General features: G+C 34.8%; 1 protein-coding gene across 11 annotated transcripts in view; it reads left to right on the forward strand.

The window, feature by feature from the left end:
- The window catches only part of LOC149412736 (phosphatidylinositol-3,5-bisphosphate 3-phosphatase MTMR3), a 273,058-nt gene that overhangs the window by 193,377 nt on the left and 53,480 nt on the right, over positions 1 to 26,201 (forward strand). For 9 of the 11 annotated variants that reach the window (XM_089645069.1, XM_089645070.1, XM_089645071.1 and 6 more), the window contains exon 2: positions 20,750 to 21,715. The exons of 1 other annotated variant lie outside the window; for it this stretch is intronic. In XM_089645069.1, coding sequence (XP_089501195.1) covers positions 21,536 to 21,715 — 180 coding nt within the window. In that variant the 5' untranslated portion in view covers positions 20,750 to 21,535. Of the gene's footprint in view, positions 1 to 20,536; positions 21,716 to 26,201 lie in introns of all 11 variants that reach the window. One more of the 11 variants, XM_089645065.1, reaches the window with a different exon arrangement.

The raw sequence follows: 26,201 nt of genomic DNA on the forward strand, positions 1-26,201 counted from the left end.
GTGAGGTGGGGAGACCGACAAAGTTATCGATATCATTTTTGTTAGTTAAAAAATTGGTTTTTATTATTTTTATGTTTCTGTAAAAATAAGCCAAATAAATATGCTATATGCTAAAAGCATAATAGTTATGCTAAACATGGAGTAATTATGCCAAATTTAGCATATAATATGCTAACTTGGCAACACTGTTCTCTACCATTCTAACCACTTTTTAAACACTCCTGGCACTAATAAGAACAAAACTTGACAATTTCAGCGATATCGGTCGAATACTTTTCGAGTTTTGCGAGCACGCAGTACGCAGGCTCAATTTTTATATATTAAAATGTTAACTACAAAGCAGGTCCTGGCGTTCACCGTGTTCGTTGGGCTCTGACATCGTGACATATTCCTACGTAAGGTATACTGCTTGTATTTTGTAGGTTAACAAGCAACTGTTTTCATCGTCAACTTTGATATATTATATAGCAAAAATAAGACGGCAGGTACGCCACGTTGTTGGATTCATATTTTTATCAATAAGTGGGTTGCTAAAATAGCTTTTTGAAAACTCAGAATGTGGTTAATTTATTTTGCGCCATTTTCGTAAAAAATATGTCCAAAAATTTAGTCCAAACTTATTTACGTTTTCAATTGACCACTTTAGATACACAAGAATTCATGAAGTAATAATTACGATATAAACCCTGGTAACATATTAAGTAAAACATTTTTTTAGTTAACTCAGTTTCCTTGATTGATAATTGTAAAGTTCCATGTTCCACGCTCATAATGACTAAATTGATAGGTGTTCCAATTGGTTATAATGTCTTTGTTTGAATCTAACTACACCGCGACCGTCTAGTACTCTATTAACTTGTACATTCTGGCCTTGGTCAGCCTGACCACCACTGTATAAATATATAGTGTATAATGTACGAGTATAACTCAGACAGTTGTATCGCTTCCATCCCATGGGAAGCCGAATCCAACGACCCCGACCACGCTATTACAATCACGTACCAATATGCGTTCAGTGTTTACTTCCTGCAAGTTCGATGCTGCTCCGTCATAACCTTGCAGGCAGACTTTCGGTCAAGATCATTCACCCAGCTATTTCCTTATGAATGTTTTTGGTATTGTTGTTAATGTGTCAAGTAATGACATCACAATGCAGCTGAACCTAACCTAACCTCGCGGGCAGACTTTCGGACGAGATAATTCACCCAGCTATTTCCTTTTGAATGTTTTTAGTATTGTTGTAAATATGTGTCAAGCAATGACATCACAATACATCTGCACCTAACCTAACCTTGCGGGCAGACTTTCGGATAAGATCATTCACCCAGCTATTTCCTTATGAATGTTTTTGGTATTGTTGTTAATATGTGTCAAGCAATGACATCACAATGCAGCTGAACCTAACCTAACCTCGCGGGCAGACTTTCGGACGAGATCATTCACCCAGCTATTTCGTTTTGAATGTTTTTGGTATTGTTGTAAATATGTGTCAAGGAATGACATCACAATACATCTGGACCTAACCTAACCTTGCGGGCAGACTGTCGGACAAGATCATTCACCCAGATATTTCCTTTTGAATGTTTTTAGTATTGTTGTAAATATGTGTCAAGCAATGACATCACAATACAGCTGGACCTAACCTAACCTTGCGGGCAGACTTTCGGACAAGATCATTCACCCAGCTATTTCCTTATGAATGTTTTTGGTATTGTTGTAAATATGTGTCAAGTAATGACCTTACAATACAGCTGGGCCCGTTATTGTTTCACAAAATTAAAAGAAAATTTGGCAAGTAATTTATACGTTAATTCATGTACCACATAAATAGATATTCAGCGTTTTCTTATTTAAAAGTCGCGACGAATACTACACTATATATCACAGGTGTGATTGAGATAGCAAGATAAGCTTACTCGCTTACACTAATACGAATACGGAACACTGAATGAGACGACCTACTTACTACCAATAAATGGGTTATCCTTCTTATACTTATGGTGCTTAAAATGTTCGGGAAATGATCGAAGAAATAAATTTGCTTGTGAAATTTTATTCATTGGCTTTTACTAGTGTCTTTGCCCTGTAATGAAAACACACTTTCTTATCACACACGAGGGCATTTGTGTACTCATTTACGCAATTACGTTAGAGATCGACGCACGACCTCACGCGACCCGTGACAGTTTAGTACTAAAACCACTGAATCGATATTACGACAATTACCGTATCTTTGTTTTGCCTCGTTTTGAGATCTCTATAACGTGTCTGTTGTTTGTAATGTCATTGGTGTGATGTTCTTCACGCACTCCCACGATATTGCATCTAGTGAATAAGACTGTTCAATAAATGATTGTAAGTTTACGACTATGCCAATTTTAGACAGATGCCTTTAGAGCATGTGTGATCGAATTATGAACGAAGATATCCGAAAAGAATGCAAGGCAAAGTGTTATGTCACTGGCAAGGTTGTCCGATAAAGTGGCCTAAGACGGAGCAGGAAGTGCAACAACCCAAAAGTAAACAATAACACTTTTGACCATGAAAATGTTTAATCATATTTTGAGTGTCTTTTTGTGTGATGATTTTGAGTGATGCTTATGTTTCTATCATCAGATAGAGATTTTCTGTGCCGCTCGCATGTTGTAATTTAAAAGAAAACTTTTTTAATTCAGATTGTATTGTTGTTCTTCGCTTCTACGTATCATTTTAAATGCTGATTTTTTAGAGTATTACCGGCACAAAGTAAGTGTTATTTTGAAGGAAACTTCCTTATAAGATATTACTCATTTGGTTTTTTATGTGAAACCGCACAAGAGTCCCAACTGCTCCCAACCGTCTGGAGCCAGTGAGACTGGTATCCCCAATCGTATGTTGTAAGGATGAAGAGGAAGGTGGGGAAATACCTGGCCATTCAGATCTGATCACCAAACACATCCAAAGCCATTTCAAGCAACGTTTCAACTCTGAATGGTGGTCTTACACCAGGGCGATACTGAAAGTATTTTCCACTCTGGAACGTGCCACAAACATACTTTATTTTATTTTAAATGAATTTGTGAAATAACACAAATTAACCAAATAAAATTTACTTGCGCACGCCGGTATTTGAACCCGCGTCCTCCAGCTTGCTAGTCGAGAGCCTTGCCCTTCGACCACGGAGGCCGTTGGTGTTTTAAAATGGAGGATTTTCTTCTTTTTTGTTTTCTTTTCTATTTCTCTCATATATTTTCTTTATCTTTCATTTATTAATTTTTTTTTTCTCATTTTCTTAGATTAAATTTCAGACACCTCAAAAAGGCCTAGGTAGTGAGGTGGTTTATATTAAAAATTAATTAAAAAATATTGTCATATTAAGTAAAAAAAAGTTCATCGTGCTCGATTTTTTTTTAATATGTGGACTTGCTTGCTTCATCCACATTTATTCAGATTCTCTTCTTGTAGTGTTGGTTAATATATGTAGTTTCAATGCCGCTCAACAAATGTCGTTAGAGTGTGTAGTTTCGAGTTAGGATATTAAAGTTTATGTGGTTTTAAGGAGTCTCCATAGGTGTCGGTAGTAGTACCACATGACAAAGACAACTGTAGGACGTTTGGTTCTAATTAATACTCGAATGGTTACGCAGATAGTCGATGCGCACGACATGCTAGCATCTTCAGTAAGCGATTCACTCATATTATTCATTGTAAATACAGGATTTTCCAATAAGAGGTGTTATTTTGATATTCAATCGTAAAAGATCAATGGTTTCGTTGCTTGTGTGGCACGTAGCGCCGTCTTGTTAGTAAATGTTGAAATGTTAAAGTAAATGCTGTCCAGATCAATACCATCCAATTCCGGCCATAAAAAATCATTAATCATCTCTCGATAGCGCAATCCATTCACCGTAACTGTTGCTCCAGCCTCATTTTCGACAAAGTAAGGTCCAATGACTCCGCCGGACCATAAACTTCACCAAACAGTCACACGTTGAGGATAGAGAGGCTTTTCAACAATAACTCTTGGGTTTTCCGAGCCCCAGATGCGACAATTTTGCTTGTTGACGAAGCCACCGAGGTGGAAATGGGCCTCATCACTCAAATAATTTGCATTTGATTCACTCAAGTGAATTTTAATAATTTCAGTGCGTTGTTGAAGCGTGTATCGTTCCATTTTTATTTATGGCGTAGTTTCAACTTGTCAAATGTCATAAAATCAGAGATGTGCAAAATGGGTACCAAAAACCATTTGAAATGCAAAATGGAAATGGGTCAAAACTTTTCCATTTGAAAATGCAAAATGGTTTTTAGAAAAGCATTTCAAATGCAAAATGCAAAATACCTATTTTCAAAATGCATTGAAAATGCAAAATGGTTTCTCAGGTTTAAAATAATTATAGAATTTTTAAACAACTTTGTAGAATAACATAGAATAATATAGAATTTTTACATCAATGTAGAACAATTTGTGGAATAACAAATCATACATACTGATATGTACTGTGTAAAAAACAATTGAATTTGAGTGGAATATAATAGAATCTATAATTAACTAAAAATTGTCATTTTTAATGATTTTTTCATAAGGCCATCATCATTAATTTGTGTAGTAACCCTCTAGTGAGGGGACATCCACCAGTGAACAGTAAAGAAATACAGGACAGTGAGACAATCAGACAATATAAAATGTTATTTTCTAGTGCGCACCCAATATTTGATCATAGATTGTCACAGAAAACTCCAAGCAGGCGCACTAGAAAACCCACAGATAATATGATACAACTTTGAGAAAACCAATATATATTCTATATTATGTAGGTATTATGTAGCCTTAGCCATTATTAGATTTTAGAAGAACGATATTCTCAAAAACATCATCACTCATTTTTCTTCTATGAGGTTTCGTGATTATACCTCCATTTGAAAAGAGACATTCAAATGGTGCTGAACTCGGAAGACAAGTATTGCATTTGATGAACATGTGCCTAACAGTAGAGTAGTCATGGAACATTTCAAAATCGGTTAATTTGTCTTGAAGGTATTGCAAGGCTTCTAAATCTGGAGTTCCTGCTGTTACTGCGGAAGAATCAGATGAATCTTCATTATCTTCGAAAAAAATAAGATTCATCCTGTACAAGACTATTAGTTCCAATTTGTGGATTTACATAACATTTTTTGGTATTTTCTTTTAATTTCCTTATTTGTAGTAAAAACAGTGAACGGACTCTGTCCTTCTGTTCTTTAGGTGTCCACTTCATTTTAAAAAATGGATACGACACTTTAGCGCAAATTGTACTTGTAGTAGCGACCATGTTTCCTTTTAAAACCTTTGAACAAGTTGAGTAAGTGGCGGGAACATTTCCAACATCTTTGAAGGAAATATTTCATTTTTGTGGTAATGTATTGTGAAATCTCTCACAACCCTGAAAGAAAAATATATTTGGTTAAAATGCAGTTATGCAACCAAACTTTTTAACAGTATGCCCATTACTTTGAAACAATTATTGACTACAAACACATCTTCAAACTTTCTCAAAAAACATATCGTTACCTGGTTAAAAAATCAAGATATTCACTTTATTCAAAAGATTATAATTCCAAACCCAACATAACCAAAATATGATAAGTAAAATTAAATATTATACACGTTCTTCAAGAATTATCTAAAAATACATACACTCACATATAAAAGTGTGATTTCATGTTTCAATATATGTCTGTGAAAAAAAAAAAATAATAATAACTTTCTACCACAACACATAACACATACCCGTCACCCATAATCTCAAACACGTTAACACTTCAGCACAGGTTCTCCTAGTGAGGTGTTCACGTTACATACAATATCACCCACACACAGTTTTACCTATATCAACCTATATTCTTTATTTTTTATACCTTTTTTCTGTACTTTTTCTCTGTTCTACAATATAAACCACTGTAATCATTTGTAAAACGTGTATCCAAGAATAGACATAAATAAATAAATACTAAAATAGCATTCTACAATTCTAGCATAATATATTGGTTTTCTTTAGGAAGCGTGCATAGGTAGATAGTTCGATGTGAGATATAATAATATTAATTACAGTACTTACATGATTGTAAATCCAAAAACACCACGACCACAGATTATGAAACCATTGAAAACACAAAAAAATTGCGCGGGACTAATGTTGGCAACGTAAAAAAATAGAAACTCCTATCTAAAATTTAATATTTCAGCGTCATTGCCCCGTGTTCACTATTTGAATCTGTATTTTTTTTAATGGTATCACTTAATTGCCAGGGCTTCTACCAGGTAGCAACTTGACAGACGTATACGGGGCCTATGAAAAAAAGATGAGTGGAGATAACAGGAAGAATGTTGCAAAAAAGCATTTAAAATGGAAAATGCATTGAGAAAAGCATTTAAAATGCAAAATGCAAAATGGTTTTTAGAAAAGCATTTAAAATGCAAAATGGAAAATACCCATTTTGCATTTCCATTTGAAATGGATTTATTTGAAATAAAGCACATCTCTGCATAAAATGATAGCTTCTAAAGTAACATCTACCGAAATAGCGGGCTATTCAAAATAACACCTCTTATTGGAAAACCCTGTACGTCACGATAATAAACATACTCGTAATCTTAGAACGACTAGAAGTATTATTGAAACCTTCCGATCATCAAGTATATTGCTAATCAGAGAGGAAAATAACATTACGCTACACTTTTCAAACATTATTTCATTTCTGACTTTTGGTATGAGGCACGACCCAACTCAAGTAGCTATTTGAAACACTCGCTTCTGCCATGTCTTCCCTCACTTTCTTCCTCTTACCTGACACTGTCCAAACTATCGAATAGTCCCTTTATTAATCTTGTTGTTACCTTTGAAAAGTATTTCTATGCCATAATACTTAATATCCCTGATACCTTAATAATTCTTATGACAAACGAATTTGATTTGACCCTTCAGTACTTTTGTTTAGTTTGCAATGTTTTATGCGTATTGCAAATGCGCTATATACATCATATTTTTTCATTTTTTGTAAATACAAATACTGTTTTAGAAACTACATAAAATATTTTTTTGTGTACGCATTTAAAATAAACATTACTATTTCTAAATAATAGCATTTTAATATCAAATGTGAAAAATGTTGTCAGAAATGTTAACAACATATTTACTTAATTTTTTACTCCAATCGTAGAAAAAATGAGAGAACTCGATATTTTGAAAACACATTAGTTTTGTTTGGGGAATTTGTAAGAAAACTGTAACTTCACTTTTATCTCGTTCATATAATAAAAAAATAAGAAATAATTTTTTTAAGTTAAACTGATTGTTACGATAGCGACGCGAAAAATGAATTATTAATTTTTGTTATTTTTAGTGTTTTATTAATAGCATTCAATATAATTTAAATATTTGACGCAAACTAGAAAGGATTCTTATTTCTCTGTCTAACGTCAACAATTTACGTATTTCCGCATAAGAGAAAAAAAAGATAACAATACTTTTATAAAATATGGACGCCCGGTCATATATGACCCTAATTCACTGTAGGGGTTAACTAATTAAATGTTTTTGTTTTATTCAAACGGCACAAAGCGAATCGTACGATACCAGATTTGCAAAATTTGACCCGTTCCTGAACTTGAAGCGTGTATATTATTATGCAATTGGTCATACGATGCATTTACTAATGTTTAATGTATTATTCAAACAACGGTTGCTATCCGAAACCGATTGTTTACCAATGAACATTTACTAATAATTATTCTGAATTAATACAAACCGTGTTACTAAGTATAAATAATAAACAATGGCTTATCTAGCGCCGCACTGATGCCGTAAACATTGCACATCTAATAATAATAATTTTCTGATGAATTGATAACCTAGCTCCTCCCGCGTCATATGATTTTTTTTTTATTTATGTCAATCATCTTGTAGTATCTGACCTTCATATCGAATAAAGCAGCCGACGTGCATGCCACATAATAACAAATCATAATAAATATAATACAACATAACATCATAACATAAGCTGCTCTTTATTATACTTGTGTAATAATAAATATTTTGTACAATGTGTAGTAGTTTTGTAACTGGGATGTCATTAATGGCATCATCAGCTACTGCTGGCTGCTGGATGAAGGTCACTCCAAACTGATTGCTTCCACATACTTGTTTATAGTTTATTTCTTTTTTACATTAGCTTCACACAGAATGACAGCTTTGGGGACACTGTGTGGAGTGTCTTTTTAGTTCTGGAAAGGAAAAAGGTATGATGGGTGTGTAGGAACCTGGGGGTAAATGCGTCCAGGAGTGACGGACGCATGAGTCCATCTCTCCCACTACGGTGCAAGGCTTTGGGTCAAGAGAGAGTCCGGCTAAAGGTCTCCCTCGACCAGTCTCTCCCGATCCGGCCCACCACGCAGTACGGTGGGCAAACGCATCTGCTGCCAAGACCTAGACAAACCTCACCCCATGAACCCGTTCACCTTGCTAAATCACCAAACGTAGGGGTGTTGGTCATCCAATAAATGGTTCCCGGGGCGGCGGTACCCATACCTGCGTCCCAAATTGAATATTTATTTTGAAGAAACAGCACATTTTGAATCAAATACATATTTTTGAATTGTTTTCGGTAATGAATTAATGCAAATCTTGGAAGCGTAAATTAATCCACTTCTCGACATCCGATATAAACTCGATGTCAATGACAATACAAACGCTGACATAATATACGCGCTTCTCTGAAATCGGATGACATTACAGCAGTTAATACTCGAAATAAATGTCGGTCCCACCTGATTGACGATGTTGTTAGCGCGGTTGACTGTTTTAAAATAGAGATGCATTGTAGTAAAAAACTAAAACTCTTGTGTTTTAAGGGTTGTTTTTTAATACAGATATATATGTACACAAGAGGTTAATATAGGTTAAAGGCAAAAAAGTTTCTTATGCTAATAATTAATGTTGTTTCGTGTAATGAGTTTAATTTTGCATTTAACTAACAAGACGGTAAAGGGAAGGGGAAGAGGAATATAGGATGGGGATAGGAAATGCTCTCCATATATTCTATACTCGTGCATTAATTTGTTTTGTCAAGAATGTCGATTTTATTAAATTGCGTGTTATACGGCGCACATATATGTAAAATTGGGTATTGGGAGAGTTCTGCATGTGAGCAAATAAAATATGACAATATATCGGATTGATCTTGACGATCTGTGGATTTGTATAAAATTCATTCTAGCATTATTTGTATAGGTACGTATATGTGTAATAAATTTGATAAACGCCAAACGTTGGTATTATTCATTTTTTAAGGTATGTATTCCAATGAACATTTCCACGATGGACCGAACTGCAGTCAAGTCAATATCAATTCAAGGACATTGTGTTTATTTAATTTTATCTGAATTCAATTCCTTCTGCTTACTTATGTCTACGTTTGATTATATAACGTGGCGGCCTGGAGTGCTTTAAATCTCTTGGTTTTCATTTTATAGATATGCATTATTTGATAATTTAACGTAAATGCACGTATTCACGTATTTTGTGCTTAAAATTCTTGTAGGTTTATTCTTTTTTTTTACATTTACAAAAATCCCTCAGGGTCTATGTCATCTTTGTGAATGATGTGTGGAGGGTATTTTTAAGGGAAGGAAGGAGAGAAAGTTCTGGGAACGAAAATATATAGGAGGGGTGAGTAGAGGTGGTAAGGGGGTCAGTGTGTTCAGGAGTGACGGACGTTTGAATCCATCCTTCCCACTGCGGTGCAAGGCGATTACGATGATTCTAAAGAGTTCGGTTGGAGAGGTCAAAGGGTCTTCTTCAAAGAAACTTAAAAATTTAACAATAAATCCAATTATTTTAGTCTGGCTTTTAACTGACAACTTGTGACTAAAACTTTAACAACGTTTTTCAACTAAGTTCTTACCTAAATCTGGTTTCAAGGATTAGCATTTTTTTAAACCGGAAATGTAACTAACCATAACACCTTTTTCTCCGCAGGGGTAGGCAGAGAGGACGGACCGCCAAACAACTTTGTCTTGGCACACACTCGTCTCATACATACTCTTATATTATTCTGACTCTTTTCCTGGCCCTATTTAAGTATCTAATTCACTTGGTGGTGCAATGTCTTCCTCGGGCGTCCCCGGCTTGTTCTACCATTCACATTTACGTATTATATTATCCTTACACTTCTTTCTTCGTTCATTCGCTCCGCATGCCCAAACCATCTGAGAATCCCTTAATTTTACTCATCAGTTTTGCATTCTTTGCGGAACTTTACTTTTTCTAACACGATTATACGTGGTTTTAAGACATGTAAGCATCGGGTATCTCATTTCTAGAGCATTCAGTTTACTTTCAACAAGACGGCGCTACGTGCCACACAAGCAACGAAACCATTGATCTTTTACGATTGAATATCAAAATAACACCTCTTATTGGAAAACCCTGTATTATTATTATACTTTTAGTATTTTGCGTTTTTCTTCGCAAATACATAAGTTACCATTAATAATTGACTGAATAATTGGGATTTCCATAGTTTAAAAGCCCATAAGACAGAAAAATGCATGGGGTCGTCGGAAGACCCACTTGGTTACAGACGTTTTATTGCATCTTGACCTGTTGAGAGTTAATGAAACATTAGACATAAAGAAGCAGTTGTTCAGTTAATTATATTCGAATCCAACGGCCTAGTTTCACTTCTATTTCACAATGCGTGATACATTTCTTACCTCGCTTTGGATAATTTAAGAACATTTGCATTTGAAAATGCAACACAATCGATTCGTTCCTCGTTAGCAAGCCTTCGATACTATTTGTGTAAATGAGTAGTGCGGGTGCAGCAGTAAGTGCATGCACCTATAATGCTGTTGGCGCGCCGCATTCTTTTCCCCACTCTAGTGCATTCTGATCCCGCGGTAAATAATATGCAAATGGCTCCACATTCCAATACCATGCCGCTGCACTTTAGTTGAACGCGGAATCAATTGAAGCGGCATAAGAATTTTTTTTGATAATTGTTTTCTATTTGTTTATATCTTCATATTCAGATTTTTAATGTGGTATTTATATTCTTGATATCAATCACGAAACCATAAAATAATAGAAAATCTTACAGTTCCAATCGAAATATGGTTAAACTACATTTTTCTGCTGTCTAAACACGAAGTTGTTTGTACTGAATCTGCTTTAGCTATAATAAAAATTGTTTTTTTTTTATGATCTTTTAGGGCCAGTTATTTCACAGAACTTGAACAATTCATCAAATTTCCAATGAGAAAGTTCTATTCTCGGAACAACTGGCTCATAATTTTTATCTATTTTTTATACGTTCATCTTTGTTTATTTAAATAAAAACGGCACATCATGTGTCATTAACATAAAAATGAAGTTAAAAAGTATAAAGTATATTGACATTTTAATTTTTTTACATTTATGAAAAGAATGTGAACTTATTGGGGTACCCCGTTTTAATGTCACATTGTACAAGGTAATTCGTGTGAATTATAAATTTGGACAAGTTTTTTTTAGTACGTTACTAACCTGGGGGCCTACTCTGTATCTATTCAACAAACCAGTAAGTTTGTGGTTTGTTTAACCTTTCCTTGCCGGTGCTGTCAACTGAGTGAACATCGTCTCTAATCAATAAAATATCTCTGTAAATATACTAAACACAGAATTCAAATTTGTTGGTATTCCTCCGCAATACATTAAAGTATTGTATTAAGTAATTACAATATGTAAATATTTACCGAGTGTATAGCACCGGAGGATGTGGAATTTTTGAACACCGTAAGGGAAGGGTTAATACGGGTTTGTGACGTGTATCTGTTATACGGTAAGTGTATTATTGAACGCTGCAAAGATTTCGTATTATTTTTTTATTCCTATTTAATGTACCGTTACAATGTTTCCATAACAATATCGATTAATTAGGCTCGACGCTTGACTTCGTATAATAAATTATTTGATATCTTCCATTTAGGTATATCTCCCCCTTTTCAGAATAAATAAAGCGTGTCCCGTCACACGAAATAACAAATTTCGTCTCCATTGACACGTAATAAAATGGATTATCTTAATTTAGCTGTCTTATTACTGAAAATTCCATTTGTAACTCTTGTGCCTGAAAAGTACAAACGTAGTAAATGCTTTGCATGCTCCGAATCCTGCCTGGCAGACCGTAGCGTGCCAAGAAAAATGGGACTGATGAATGAAGTTTCGTACCAAATAAGTTAAATTCTTTTGAGTAGCACGTTTGTAGTTATTTACAGAGATAATAAATTATTATAAGCTATAATTATTAGCCTACAATATCAATACAAATTGAAAATATCTCCCGAGTAAAAATAAATGCCGCCGAAGGGAATTGAACCCGCGCATTCTGATGTCCGGTCAGTCGCTATGGACCAATGAGCCACGTCGGCTTATTTCCAACCCGCCAAACAATTCAATATGTACTAGTAGTTCAATCAACAATTCCTGCTTATTATATTTTTTCCACCTGTAAACAACCTACTTTATTATTTATTTATTTATATATGTCTAAAAAGGCTTTTACATAGAAGTTATACATGATGCAGTGTACATAGGAGAATATCTGTATTATAGAGGAGATACTGACAGTAAATAGATGTTCTCCATTGTAAAGAAGGTACAAAATACACAATTGTAAAATTGTGATTACAAGTATAATGAGAAAATATTAAAAAAAAACTAAATATGAAGTAATATTAGTAAAACGTAAGAGTAAAAAAAGGAAAAGAGAAATTACAACAACACTACATATAAGACAAATCATTGAAACTAATTTACCAAAGCTACTCTAATTTGTAGGATTCGACAAAGTGACAAAAATTATGCTTAATTCTATAAATGGAGTCAATAAATAAATCAATAGCACCCCCATACTTGTTGCCCAGATCATGCATCCTATTGGTCGGTGAGTGTGTCTGATAGTTGGTCGTGTATGTATTGCAGAATAATGTTATATTTTGTCTTGTATTCCTAGTCGGTACATGGAATTTTATAGTGGCAAGGATGGCAGGACTATCAATTAAGTTGTTAATGACTCTGTGTAACACAACCAGCTCTGAAATAATTCTCCTGTCAGACAGTGTTATTAGATGCAATTGTTTTTTCAAACTGACATAATTAATGTAATTTACTTACTTAAGAAATTATGCTTTGTGCTATGCACAAAAACCTTTTGTTATAAAAATTGTCTTATAAATGTTTATCATTAAAAAAATAATTTACAGAGATGATTATAATTGTATTTACCAAGTTAAAAGTGCAAAAGGTATGTCTAAATTCTGATTCTGAAATTGTCGTCTTTATTATTCATGGATCTATATATAAATAAAAGGCTTTGTTCGTACACGGAGAAAACTTACCGATCTCTTCAAATCTCTTTAAATTATTCGTAATCCGGTTAAAAACGAGATTGCGGTCCATTAACGAATGAATTGATAGGTATCCTGATAAACTTTTAGTAAAATAACAATGTTTTGTCACGATGGCGGAACACGTGTTCATAAAAATCCTAAAATTTTCGCATTTCGTCATTATTTATTATTAAGACAAACGCAGGTGCATCATGAACACGTGTTCTTATATTATTACAAAATTACTAAAAGTTTATCAGGAAGTGGCCTGCAGTCCCGTTTTTAACCGGATTACCAATAATTTTAAGACATTTTCGAAAATCAGCATTATTCAGTTTCCTCCGTGTATGTGTGTGCTCCGTGTATAAGTTTGTTCTTATTATTTGTCAGGGGCGTTTAGCGAGAGGATTGAAGGAGTCGGGGACGTCCGAGGAAAGCATCAATAATAAAATAGTGATGCATTGCCGGGTTCGCAAGTTGTATCGTATTACTTATGCAACACTGAAAAAGTGTTGTTCAACGTGAAAAAAAACACATGAGTAAATGCGGAAGAAAAATTGTCACATGCAACTCTGATATACCGGTAAAACCTAATTAATTTTTTGCGGTAACATACATAAATATAGCGGCATTGTATTAAAAAATGTATGGTCACCCTTATATCACCCTTGCTTGCGAGATCCTGTTAGTCTGTTTGATAAAAATGTCGCAGAAAAGATATAAAAAACGTACACTTAAGAGGAAGCTACAAGCCAAAAATGTGTATAATCATGGTATACCTTATACTGTAGGTAATAGGCATTAAAATCGCTTGACAAACGGAGTCTAGAAACGTTCGATTTCAAGCACAAAAGTGGTTTTTATTTATTTTGTAAATAATTTTATAAGAAAGCAAAAAAGTTAATCAAGTGAAACTTTCAAAGATAATCTTAGCTATAATACTGTATTTTATAAAAATTGCTTCCTTTACTCGTTCATACATTTCTATTGAAATAATATTTTTTTTAGTAGTTTACATTTATATTTTTACTGAGTAATTAATTATTTTATTTCTATTCTACTCAAGCGGAACGATAGGAAAACCTTCAATTTATCTAAAGCATATTTTTTGGTATTCATAATGTACACCAATTCGTTATAAATATTAATCAAAATAGTGATTAGCACTAAGCTTCGCCTTAAAAGGCGATTGTTTCAATTTTTGTTCTAGTGTTTTATTATTATGTAACTAAAACCAATAAAAACCACAGTATACAAAATAGGGGGATGGATGGTTATGATTTTATAATACAATATTTTTTACAAGAGTTAAAATTATCTTACCAAAATATAAATATGATGACTGAACTGAACAATATATTATAATACGTCAACGATGATTTATAAACTTAAAATCAACGAGCTCCGTAAAAATATCTGCAAACTAAAATTGTGTAGGTACCATGAAAATGTTAACAATTGTCCTATGAAAAGTTATCGAGATTTTAGGCTACACGAAACTAAACTTGCGTGCACACAACAGCGTGTTTCGTAAAGGATTTTTTTTAATAAGCCGCAAATACATTTTATTTGATTAATTTGTGTTATTTCACAATTAATTAATTAAAATAATATATAGTATATTTGCGGCACGTTCCAGAGTGGAAGATACTACCAGTATCGCCCTGGTGTAAGACCACCATTCAGAATTGAAACGTTGCTCCAAATGGCTTTAGCCGTGTTTAGTGACTAGATCTGAATAGCCAGGTACTTCCCCACCTTCCTATTTCCCTTCCCCACTTACCTTCAGCCTCACAACATCCCTCAATTGGGGATGCCATAGTCTCACTGGCTCCAGACGGGAGCAGTTGGGACTCTTGTGAGGTATTCACTATAAAAAAATAAAAAAAATATATCTTGAGCCCAGCTGACGAATTGAACTCACGACGCCTGCAAGCGACCTAGACGCGATGCCAACTCAGCCACTGACCGGGAAAAACAAGTCTATTTACCTGTTTTTCCTTATACTGTATTTTTTCGCGAGCTTCGTGTTATTGTGAAATGTATTCTTTCACACTAGATGTATGATTTTTTTGCATGCATTTAAATAAACGTTCAAAAATAAACAAACAAAAAAACTGTCAGTTATTCTGCGGTTCCACCCCTAAACACAAACATAAGTTGTGTTAAACATGGGCTATAAACTTAACACGCTTTAAAAAGTGGTGTTTTAGTGTTCATAATGTTGTTGTCTCCGCGGACCTTTTATTCGTTCATTGACCAACAACGATTCGCGTTTGGATTGTTTACCGACACGTTGTTGTTTTTCCTCCCCGCGGAAAATTGAAAGAGTTAAGTCGAGTTTGGAGTTAGCGCTTACCGCCTAATGCTTTTGTATTGTTCTCGGAATTTTTTGTATTTTGTTGAAGTAGTCCATTGTTTCTGCTGCTTCATATTAACTCGTCTTCAGGGTTGCAAGAAGAAAGTTCTTCATTCTCGACCAATGGGGAGGATAGGATTATTGTAGAATTAAGAGGTATGGTGAGAAAGTGTTTCATTTTGCTTTACAAAATATGACAGTAATAATATTTGCTCTATATTTTTTGGTGACCGGATAATCATCATCAAAATGACAATTCAACACACTTAAAAAAGTTATGAAAAGTGATTAAACAAAAACTAGGATAAATAGGTTACATATGTAACTAAAATAGGTAACTATTTAACCTAGTTTTTGTTTCATCACTTTTAATGACTTTTTATCACATTTTAAAGGTGTGTTGAATTGCCATTTTGAGGAGTTATAATGGAACCCTCGTTTGACATTGAAAAAAAATCTCTCGACAAATGCTTTAGTTGCATTTAAAGATTCACTGTGAATTTTTCCATGCCTATAGCACATTAAGGACGGGTTGTTTCGGAGAATTTGAACAATTCATCAAATTTCAACGTTCGTTTTCGGGTTCTGTGAAAGTCCTATTCAAGTTCTGTTATTATATCATTATAGGCTAGTTGCTTGACAAAACTGAAATAAAAACAGAACGTCAAAAAATCTTTCACAGAACTTGAAAATGAACTTTGAAATTTGATAAATTGTTCAAATTCTCCGAAACAACCCGTCCTAAATAACAGAACAAAATGTGTTTTAAATAATATTCGGAGCTTACTTTGCGATTTTTTCTATCCAGGAATTTAAACAAAATTATTTTTAGAACTTAAAAACTTAAGAGTCAAAGGAAAACTTGTTATAAATTAATTTTAATTGGGAATGCGGGGGCTTAACTATAGGTTGGGAGATTACGGTTTGATTAATTTAATTCATTGGCGCTACTGATCTTGTTGTTAAATGTATTACTAATTGTAAAATTTAATGAACTTTGCAAGAATAACTCCATTGGTGATGTTGACGTTGATCAATAAATAAGATGCTTATGTATTCATGCTCCATTATTAAATTGTAAAATCTGATGTTATTTATAATGTTAAAATTTCCTGGCTGTCTTAAAGAAGTCATCTTGAATTTGCAAAATATCGTCGACGTCCCTGCACGTAAGTGTATATCGTGTTTAAACACCGTCGCCGGCCGATCGCACGACTGAAAACATCCGCCGGAATGGCCAACACCAAACAACCAAACAACTGAACAACTGAACAACTGAACAACCAGACAACTCCAACATTGTGACATGTGGCACAACAACGGCCCAACAAGAACAATAAAACCTCCCACACAACAACACAACAAGTCCCATTTTCTCACTGCACTGTAAAACGACAATATCCACAACTTGTGGATATTGCATACTTTTACTGTGTCCAATACACCGAAGTATAAATTGTTTTGCACAGATGTCCAATATACCGGACCGTGGCCAAACAAACACCCACTTGGTGATTTAGCTTTATACGCTAGGGGGTTACGGCTCAGCTTTATGTACTCCGATAAAATGTATCTTTTCTAAATCTTTTTTTTTTCTGAACAAACTGGCGTTACTACCCATTTTCGTTCAGTGGATGAAATGCAACAATGGATTAGCAAAGTCAACGTACGTTTATAAGATCCCCGCAAACACTATAATTAGTAGCGTATAAGCGTAGGTGTGTCAGTTTTTATAATTTTATTATATTATTATATATTTTATGAATTGCTTCCGAAAAAAAATATTTTTAATTAGTAGATATTATATATTTACTGAGCTGGAAAAATTCTGTCCCCTGTGACCCACCGCCCTGTACCCTAGGATCTTATGTGCGTTGACTCCACAACATTTCAACGTTATTTTGCATAAATATAGAACAAACATTATGGTCTTCTTTTTTTGATCTAATTAAGTGTCCAAATCAACTAGACATAACACACGATTACCTTCTTATAGTTGGTTTTGTTATTTTCACCAGTTTTACAACACGGCTACGCTAAATTTTCAACACCCAATTCTTGAACCCCATATGTAAAAAAACAACGTTACGTCTTATTTTTTATACCGATGCTTCAATGTTCCGTGATTACCTTCTTATAGTTGGTTTTGTTATTTTCACCAGTTTTACAACACGGCTACGCTAAATTTTCAACACCCAATTCTTGAACCCCATATGTAAAAAAACAACGTTACGTCTTATTTTTTATACCGATGCTTCAATGTTCCGTAGCTCATAGATTATGTTAAAATATATATTCAAGGTAGAAAAATCTTCTTTTTTTTGCTGTTTCAGAACACCATCTAATAAAAGATATATTTTGGTCATCGTTTGTATCGAAGCTTGTTTATTGTGCTGTATAAAATTAAATTTGGAATATTCAGTTATCGGTCAGTTTTCATTTGACATTCGTGTTTTATATTTACTTCGTTCAATGACCACAGAATACATAATAATTATGTATATTTTGGTGTCATGCCCCAATGGCCTTTACAAGTACATTAATATAAAAATTGAAAATGTTCATTGTATGTTAAATACCATTTGATATCTTTGGTTTTTCCTTTTTGTACCTACTCGGACACTGTTTCAATGAAATGGTTCTAAATCTAGGTCCAAATTGAATTTATTATAATTGCGCCACAAAATATTGATATTAATACTATGTAATCAGAAAGCGCCTTTATCGTGGACTAGCTGACATGTACCCGGCATTACTCGGGTGACAAATAATTTGGAGTAAAGGTTTGAGGTTGTGAATTCTGGATGTATCTGAAAACTTAAACTCAAGTCTACTTTTAAGGTGAATATAATATTATTTAAAAAAATTGAATAGAATACTTTTTTATAAGTTTTTGTTTTACTTGATCGTGCCACGTCTTCCTCGAAAAATTGCAAATTTTGTTCTTATTAGTGCTAGGAGTATTTAGAGAGTGGTTTGAATGAAAAAAAAGTCGGGGACGCCCGAGAAAGGTTCACCAGTAGTTCAATAAATATGCAGCTAGCTAACTCAAACGCGTTCCCCCGCAACATGTAACTGATTTTACCTTACCCTGTATTGATTTCAGATGTCATCTATCCTATGTCCACGACGCACAAACCAAAGTGTCGATGTATGCAACTATAATAATAAATTATTATTGTACTTGGAACAGTTAAACCTCGGAACAACTTTCAGTTGACCGGTGTAGAATTTCATGCGGCCTGCGCTGTTATTCGATACTTGACGCCAGTCACCGACCTAGAATCCTTTGTGCGATCGATGCATTTTCATTTGTCCACCATCTATGTATAATTCAGCCGAAAGAATATTATTTAAATATCATCACGTATGTATTTTTGCTAATATGAGCCATATAACCTTTATGTTTTTTTCAAACTCCTGCTTTACATCTAACTTACATGATCTGCCTGCGCCATCTGTAAATTATCTTTTTCTATTTGATTAATCTATTGTGAAGTGTTTTTAAGATTAACATGTCCCATTTGGCATTTTTGGATTAGTGCAATGTACAGCAGCGCCCTTGAGCTTATGGTGATAATTTGTGCAATGTACAGCGCCCTCCAGCTTGCGGTGATGATTTGTGCAATGTACAGCGCCCTCGAGCTTGTGGTGATGATTTGTGCAATGTACAGCGCCCTCGAGGTGATGATTTGTGCAATGTACAGCGCCCTCGAGCTTGTGGTGATGATTTCTGCAATGTACAGCGCCCTCGAGCTTGTGGTGATGATTTGTGCAATGTACAGCGCCCTTGAGCTTGTGGTGATGATCGTTGATAAAAAATGATACTCCAATTAGATTATTATTTTTCGTCACTTTTTGCGTTGTCCGTATATTCTTCATATTTTTTGGTAAGCTATTCAAGTTTGTTTATCTTGATGAAAAAACATGCAGATATTAATTTCGCCTTAAAATTGCTCCAAAAATGTAGGCACCTATATGCCTTGGCATATCGCAATGCTTTCGCTTTCTAAGCATTTATCTAACAACTACGTCGTGAATACATTTTTGAATTTGTATACATAATAGTCAATAGAGCAAATTTGTGTTCGACCAAGGCCATTTTATATGTGAAAATCTTGCCCAAATTGAATCAACACGTAGGTTGCGAAATATGTTAAATTATATAGAAATAGAGCGACATGTATATTTCGTATTGGGTTTACATCAAAATATCAAAGCCAATTTGCTTGATGAAGTTAAATCGACAGATAGATTATGAAATCCTCGTAATAAGTGAACCGCAACAATTAAACCTAATGTTTTTCAGAAGGAAAACAAAGTACCCAAATGTCATGTTATTCCGAAGTCCATATCACACACACACGAACCGGTACCTCAATACAGAGGCGATAATGTTGACGTTTCGTTTTACCAAAAACATTCTGGCACCGGAATAAGGCGATCATGCCAACAATATTTTCCACCATCTTGTTCAACGATACTGGTTTATAAACAACACTTGTCCGAATACTCCAGTGCTTTGGTGGATATTGAACAAAACATACAGAAATATATTTTTATGATAATAATTAGACCCACCGAAATCTATTTTGCAAGTTTATAATACTTGTCACGAAAACAAGTTTTCAAATAATAATCAATACATACCTTCGTCCGCTAAATAATCGACCAATAAAAATTCACGTGATAATGATTGACATGTATTTTTAAATGGTTTCCAACATATAAAAACTTTTGTCGTTTATTCTAACGGATTTTTAAATACGTTTATTCTTTCCTGTTTTTAGATCAACAAGTTATGCGAAATGGAATTGGATGATTCAGTGGCATTGTTTGTCGATGCGTTGTTCAATGCCAAGTAATATTGTGACAATCCTGTTCTTGAATATTCGTACAACTAGCTCAGAGAATCAACCTCTGTAACCTAAAAATGTTAAATTTTCTGGTTAGTTTGATTTTGTGTGTTCTTAACCATTCAACGTTTTTTTATGGATTTTTAGGTGAAAACTTTAAAGTTCATGCTCAAGAAGTTAAAAAGTTGAAAAACTGTATAAAATACAAGTGAAAGAACGAGCATATAAAAAAAGTGATAAAGCAGAGAATTCTGCTCTAAAACTGAACTATTGCGAAAAGAAGAAAAGGAAGAAGGACAAAGATAGAAACGAGCGAGAGAATGGAGCCTCTTTCGTCGGTTGCGAGTTTCAAGAACCCCACCATGTTTCTTCACTACGAACCTTTGCACGTCAATGTTTTGAAGATTTTTAAGAGACGGCAAATTATTTTGTAGCAAAAACTATCACAGTAGACGCTGGTTGAAGTTTTCAACCGGACAATAAATAAAATTAATCCATAAGAATGTAGATCCTCGCCCAAAGAACCGTCTTTAGTTCGTTCTTTTTGGTTATTGTGTCTATAATTCAAATTGATATTAAAGTAGATTATTTTGCTATCAAAGCCGATCTAAATTAGTGCCAAATTGACTTAAAAATAAAATTAATTTATTAAACCATTCAAATATTTGTATCGTAACAAAGTTTCAAAACATTTCCGTCGCTTTGTGGAACATTAAAATATATTTATGATACAATTTCGCACACCGGAGTAACAATAACATAATAATAGTTAAGAGTCGCTCGAAAATATAAAAAAAAACAAGAGTGCATAACGAGCAAAGATCTTGTTTGAAATTTGAATCGTTCGTCGAGTGCATCAAGATATAAATCCAGACACCCCGATCCCTAGAGAATGGGATTCCGGGTTTTGGCAAGGAGTGTAGCTTCAGAACAATGCCGGTGCTAAACGAGAGGGTACACCACAACTTCGCGTCGGCCATAGACGCGGAGGGGTTCGTGCACCTGGACCTGGAGCTGGAGATGGAACTGGAGATGGGTGTGGAGGTGGGCTCGGACGGGAAGACCTGCGGATACCCGGAAGACTGGACCAAAAGCAGCCACATGACATGCCAGGTCTATACCTACACTTTACAATTCATTCCCGATCTTCCCGATCTCTTTACTATCTTTGCTTTCTTTCAGTGAGTCTAATCTAGGCCTTTATACTGCAATTGGAGTTTTGAACGTGTGGGTTGTTTTATAAAATTTGATAGCTATCGTTGTCAATTTTATAGCCTATTAAACATGTATTTTCGCATTCTACCATGAAGCTTCTTGGTTGCTTTATTTTACTTGCTTTGAGGGGTTCAAGCTTAGCCATAATATGCTTCAAGCTCTGCAAGTTGTTTGTTTTCTGGAATTTGAAAGCTCTTTTGATGGTCGTTTAAGCACTTAGATGTTCCTGGAAAATTATTTTATTTTGCTCTCTCCTTAGCGACTGACTGAAATAGTGGAAAAATATTTGGTTGCATTTTTTCACCTTGATCTTTGCTCTTTGCTTTTTGTCAAATGTGTTCTCTTTGTTTGCGTGATAAGGAAGGCTATGTTGAACACTTTCACGATATTCAAATATTTTCACTGAAAAATTTTCTTTGTGTGGGAATTTTATGTTGTTGCTAAGCCGCTGTTGCTGTGATAAAGTGTTATCCTCTTGATAACATAGTAAAATCTTGTCAGAAATCCTCTATTTCTTCGGAATCGATGACCTCCATAGTAATTCAGTAAGCCCCTTAGCTTTTAACCCAATGATCACAGGTTTAATTCCCGGCCTTTCCAACTTTAAAAATAATTAATGAATCTTGTGAATTTAAATGTATGTATATGTTTATTTGCGGACCGTTCTAGAGTTGGAGACACTCACACTACGTCCAGGTGATAGACCACCAACCTGAATCGAACAGTTGTAGATTTACATACGCCCACTATACTGCTTCCCATGTTTCATCGTTTTCTTTTGAAAGAAGCCTGGTCATTTTTCACCGGTTCTTGGAGGGTGTTTGGCGATATCTCCTGATTTCACAACATAAAATTCAACTTGCCAGGTATCTGAGCCTTCTTCCCATCAATAATAGATATTTGCACCATAAAGGAATCAAGGTTTTTTCATATTTTTCGCAGATTTCTCACAGCAGCTATTGTTGCTTTCCACTCCCAACAGCTTCATTTGTATGTCTCCTGAGGTGGCAGTATCATGTTAAAGAACTTTAGGAACATGTCAGGAACTTTCAAACGTACCTCTTCCTCTTCTGTTTATCTTCCTCTTCTGTTTTTCTTCCTCTTCTGTTTTTCTTCCTCTACTGTTTCTATTCCTTTTTTGTTTCTCTTCCTCTTCTGTTTTTCTTCCTCTACTGTTTCTATTCCTTTTTTGTTTTTCTTCCTTTTTGTTTCTCTTCCTTTTCTGTTTCTCTTCATTTTCCTATTCTCTCTTCCTTCCTTCACGTCTCCTTTCTTCAGCCTCCATGCCCTTTCTCAAGCAAACGGAGATGCAATAATTTCGAGGCACTCAAACTCTTATGCAACTCTTTTCCATATCCTGGAAATGCCGTTTTATTTTGCCTAATTTGCAGACTCAAGGCCATCCTCTGTAGTGCGATGTTTGATCTGGTGTATGGATGTCGTAATAACATGGTCCCAGCTATACCGCGTTCGTCGGATGCCAAGTCAATTGATTACTCTTTGTTTATTGATTCTGATTCTCCCCGCCCGTTTATCACCGGCGAGTCGATTCTCCGTACCATGACGGGGCACATTTTACGACTTCTTATCTTTTTTGCTGAATTTTTCAAGCAGTTCCCGGGAGAAGCCATAATCACAAATCATTATTTAATTTTTGCACAAGGGTTTCCATAACAAAACCAGAACATTGAAGAAAAGATTATAAAAACCTATATAATCTTTTCTCGTATCCTTTTCTGATTTTTCTGTTTCAGATGTTCGTTTAGAATTCGCTAATATTGTCTTCAATAACCAAATATAATGTTCATCTTGATTATTTGATTTTGATTTACTATGTCCATTGTTGATATACGATTGTACCAATAATTTGTATGTAGTTGCTTTGTACTACCGTCGAGTATATTGATAAACATCTCATTATGCATGTGACTTTGACAGGAGCAAATATTTAAATTAGCTATTTTAAGATGGCATTGATATGTCAAGGTATAAATAATACGAATGCCAAATGTTTGAATGTATGGTGTTCGCAGTTTCTTCGTAATTAGCATTTAAACTATTTAAATGGTACAATCGTACTATGTGACTGCAGTGGGTCAATTTATTAACCCGCAGAATTTAGACGACTGCGATGTGTAGTAGTAGTAGGTGAAGGTTAATTTATTGCGCTTGACTTTTAATTTTTTAACATTTTCTGTAAGTCTGTCACAAAATTTAGTCTCGCCATTATTAAATAAAAAATTGTTTTCTCAGCTAGCGACTTACACTTTTGTTATTGCAATATAATATTTTATTAGCACGAAATAGCTTCTAGATCGTGTCAGACAAATGTATTTAAACTTCCCCTTTCTATAATTTTCAATTATAGCTTGTGATTTATGAATTCCAATATTCAATTTGTATAAGTTCGTGGGAGATTATTTTCAGACATTTACAGATTATTTTTAACCAGCTGACGTGTACCCGGCCTTGTTCGAATTTTCTATAATTTCTCTCAATATGACAGTTGACAGGTACATTTGATCAATAGCTGACGGGCCGAGAATCTATAGCGCTATACTCTCATAATAAGTTTATCGTGTGTCGCGAAGCTAAAGTATTAGTACGTAGGTAATAAAATATTATCATAGTAGGTAAGTTTTTAGATTCTCACGGCCAAAAGCATGTTTGTTGTTTGTTTTTGGGGTGTTATGCCGTGTTGCGCTAACTCCTTCTTTAGCCGACGTTTCGGACAGCGTTGCAGTGTCCATCATCAGGGCAGATCCGGTAGATCCGAAGATGTGTAAATTTTGGTTGTCGAGTTTGTGCTTATTTATTTGTGGCCTGGGCCCGTCCAAGTGCGAAATGCCAACGGAAGTGGCGACATCTTGTGGCGAATTCTGGAAGCACAGTATCATAGTAGTTTTATAGTAGACTAGCTGACGTATACCCGGCGTTGCTCGACTTTTCTCTAATTTCTATCAATATAATATGCCTGTATTTTATATATGTATACTTTCCGTAAGAAATTCTCTAAATTATATTGAAAACCATATCAAAATCCTTTGCGTAGCTTAGAAGAACTAAGCGTACAAACAGGCAGACGCCGATAACGGCTTTATTTTATACTATTTAATGCAGATTACTGCTGAAAAAATTTGAGATAGTTTAACCTCCTCAGGCCCCGCGTCTCCTGGGGGCGACATAAAAAAGGTCCATAAAAGTGGTGTGATTCCAAGGATAATATCAATTGCAAACTAGTTTCGAGTTTGCAGTGTTGCTCATAGATGTCAGTAACTGTTTTAAATTGACATATTTTTCAAATAAATGTTTACACAACGGTTTTTTGACAGTTTAAAAATGGCAGGTCTGGGGAAAGGACGTTTCGCTGGTTCAGAAATTGGTAAGTTTGTTATATTTACTACATTTGCAGCTCAACTGATACTATGTGCACTTTTTGGTGTTCTATTATGTTTATTTTATAACATCGAATTGATAGATTTTCAATGTTTTGTCATTCATGTCTGTGAAAAATGGCCAAAGTTGTATGTCACCAGGAGGAGACGTCGGGTCTTAGTGTCAAAATTTTTCAGACATTAACCATTTAGATATATTTGGTATTCGCCCTTGTTGTTGAATGTTGAATAAAACGTTTGACGTGTACATCCAAATAGCCAGGTCCGTCCAAACCTTCTCCTTTCCCACCCCTACCCACTCGGCCTTACGATATTCCCAAAAAATAGGAATGCCGTAATTCCACTAGATTTTTATTCCCATTGCTTTTCGTTTTAGCGTTAATTTAAAATGTTGCGGCCTTCTGTGATTTCTGAGGCCAAGTTGAAGTATACCATATTGTAACTGTAGAAATGTACGATGTTACAAGTTTCCTTAATTGCTGCTGACTGAATGAGAAAAAATATGCACTGTTGTGCTTAATATTGCTGCTTACAAAGCAGCAAAATTTTCCAATTTTTAACTCGGCGCCTTGCTATTTTACGCTGTCAACCTTAGCGTAGCGGCAGACTTCCACATTATAATAATATCAAGCCATTAATATTAGGTCGGACAATGATGTAGGAGGCAGCCCACGCTATCCGCACTCTAATCCGGCAGATAGATATCTAGAATCTAGACTTTCCAGTCGGGCAACTATAATATTGTGTAATTGGCTCTGAAGTACAGCCGCAAGCCGCTTTACAATCAGACAAAGAAGATATCGGGTAGCCGATAATGGAGATACTAGCCGCTAACTTACGAAGGGGCTGACGTATTTACCGCATTTCTACTTTGAATTATTGTACTAGATCAGTCGTAAGAACTGGAATATTGACTGTCGCAAATTGCAAAAGCAATACAAAGAAAGCGACTTACCAACAATGTCGATAATTTATTACCATAATTTATC

Source organism: Hesperophylax consimilis, chromosome 22 (assembly GCF_061612785.1).
Source record: "Hesperophylax consimilis isolate HC1 chromosome 22, BYU_Hcon_1.0, whole genome shotgun sequence".
In the NCBI taxonomy this organism is placed as follows: domain Eukaryota; kingdom Metazoa; phylum Arthropoda; class Insecta; order Trichoptera; family Limnephilidae; genus Hesperophylax; species Hesperophylax consimilis.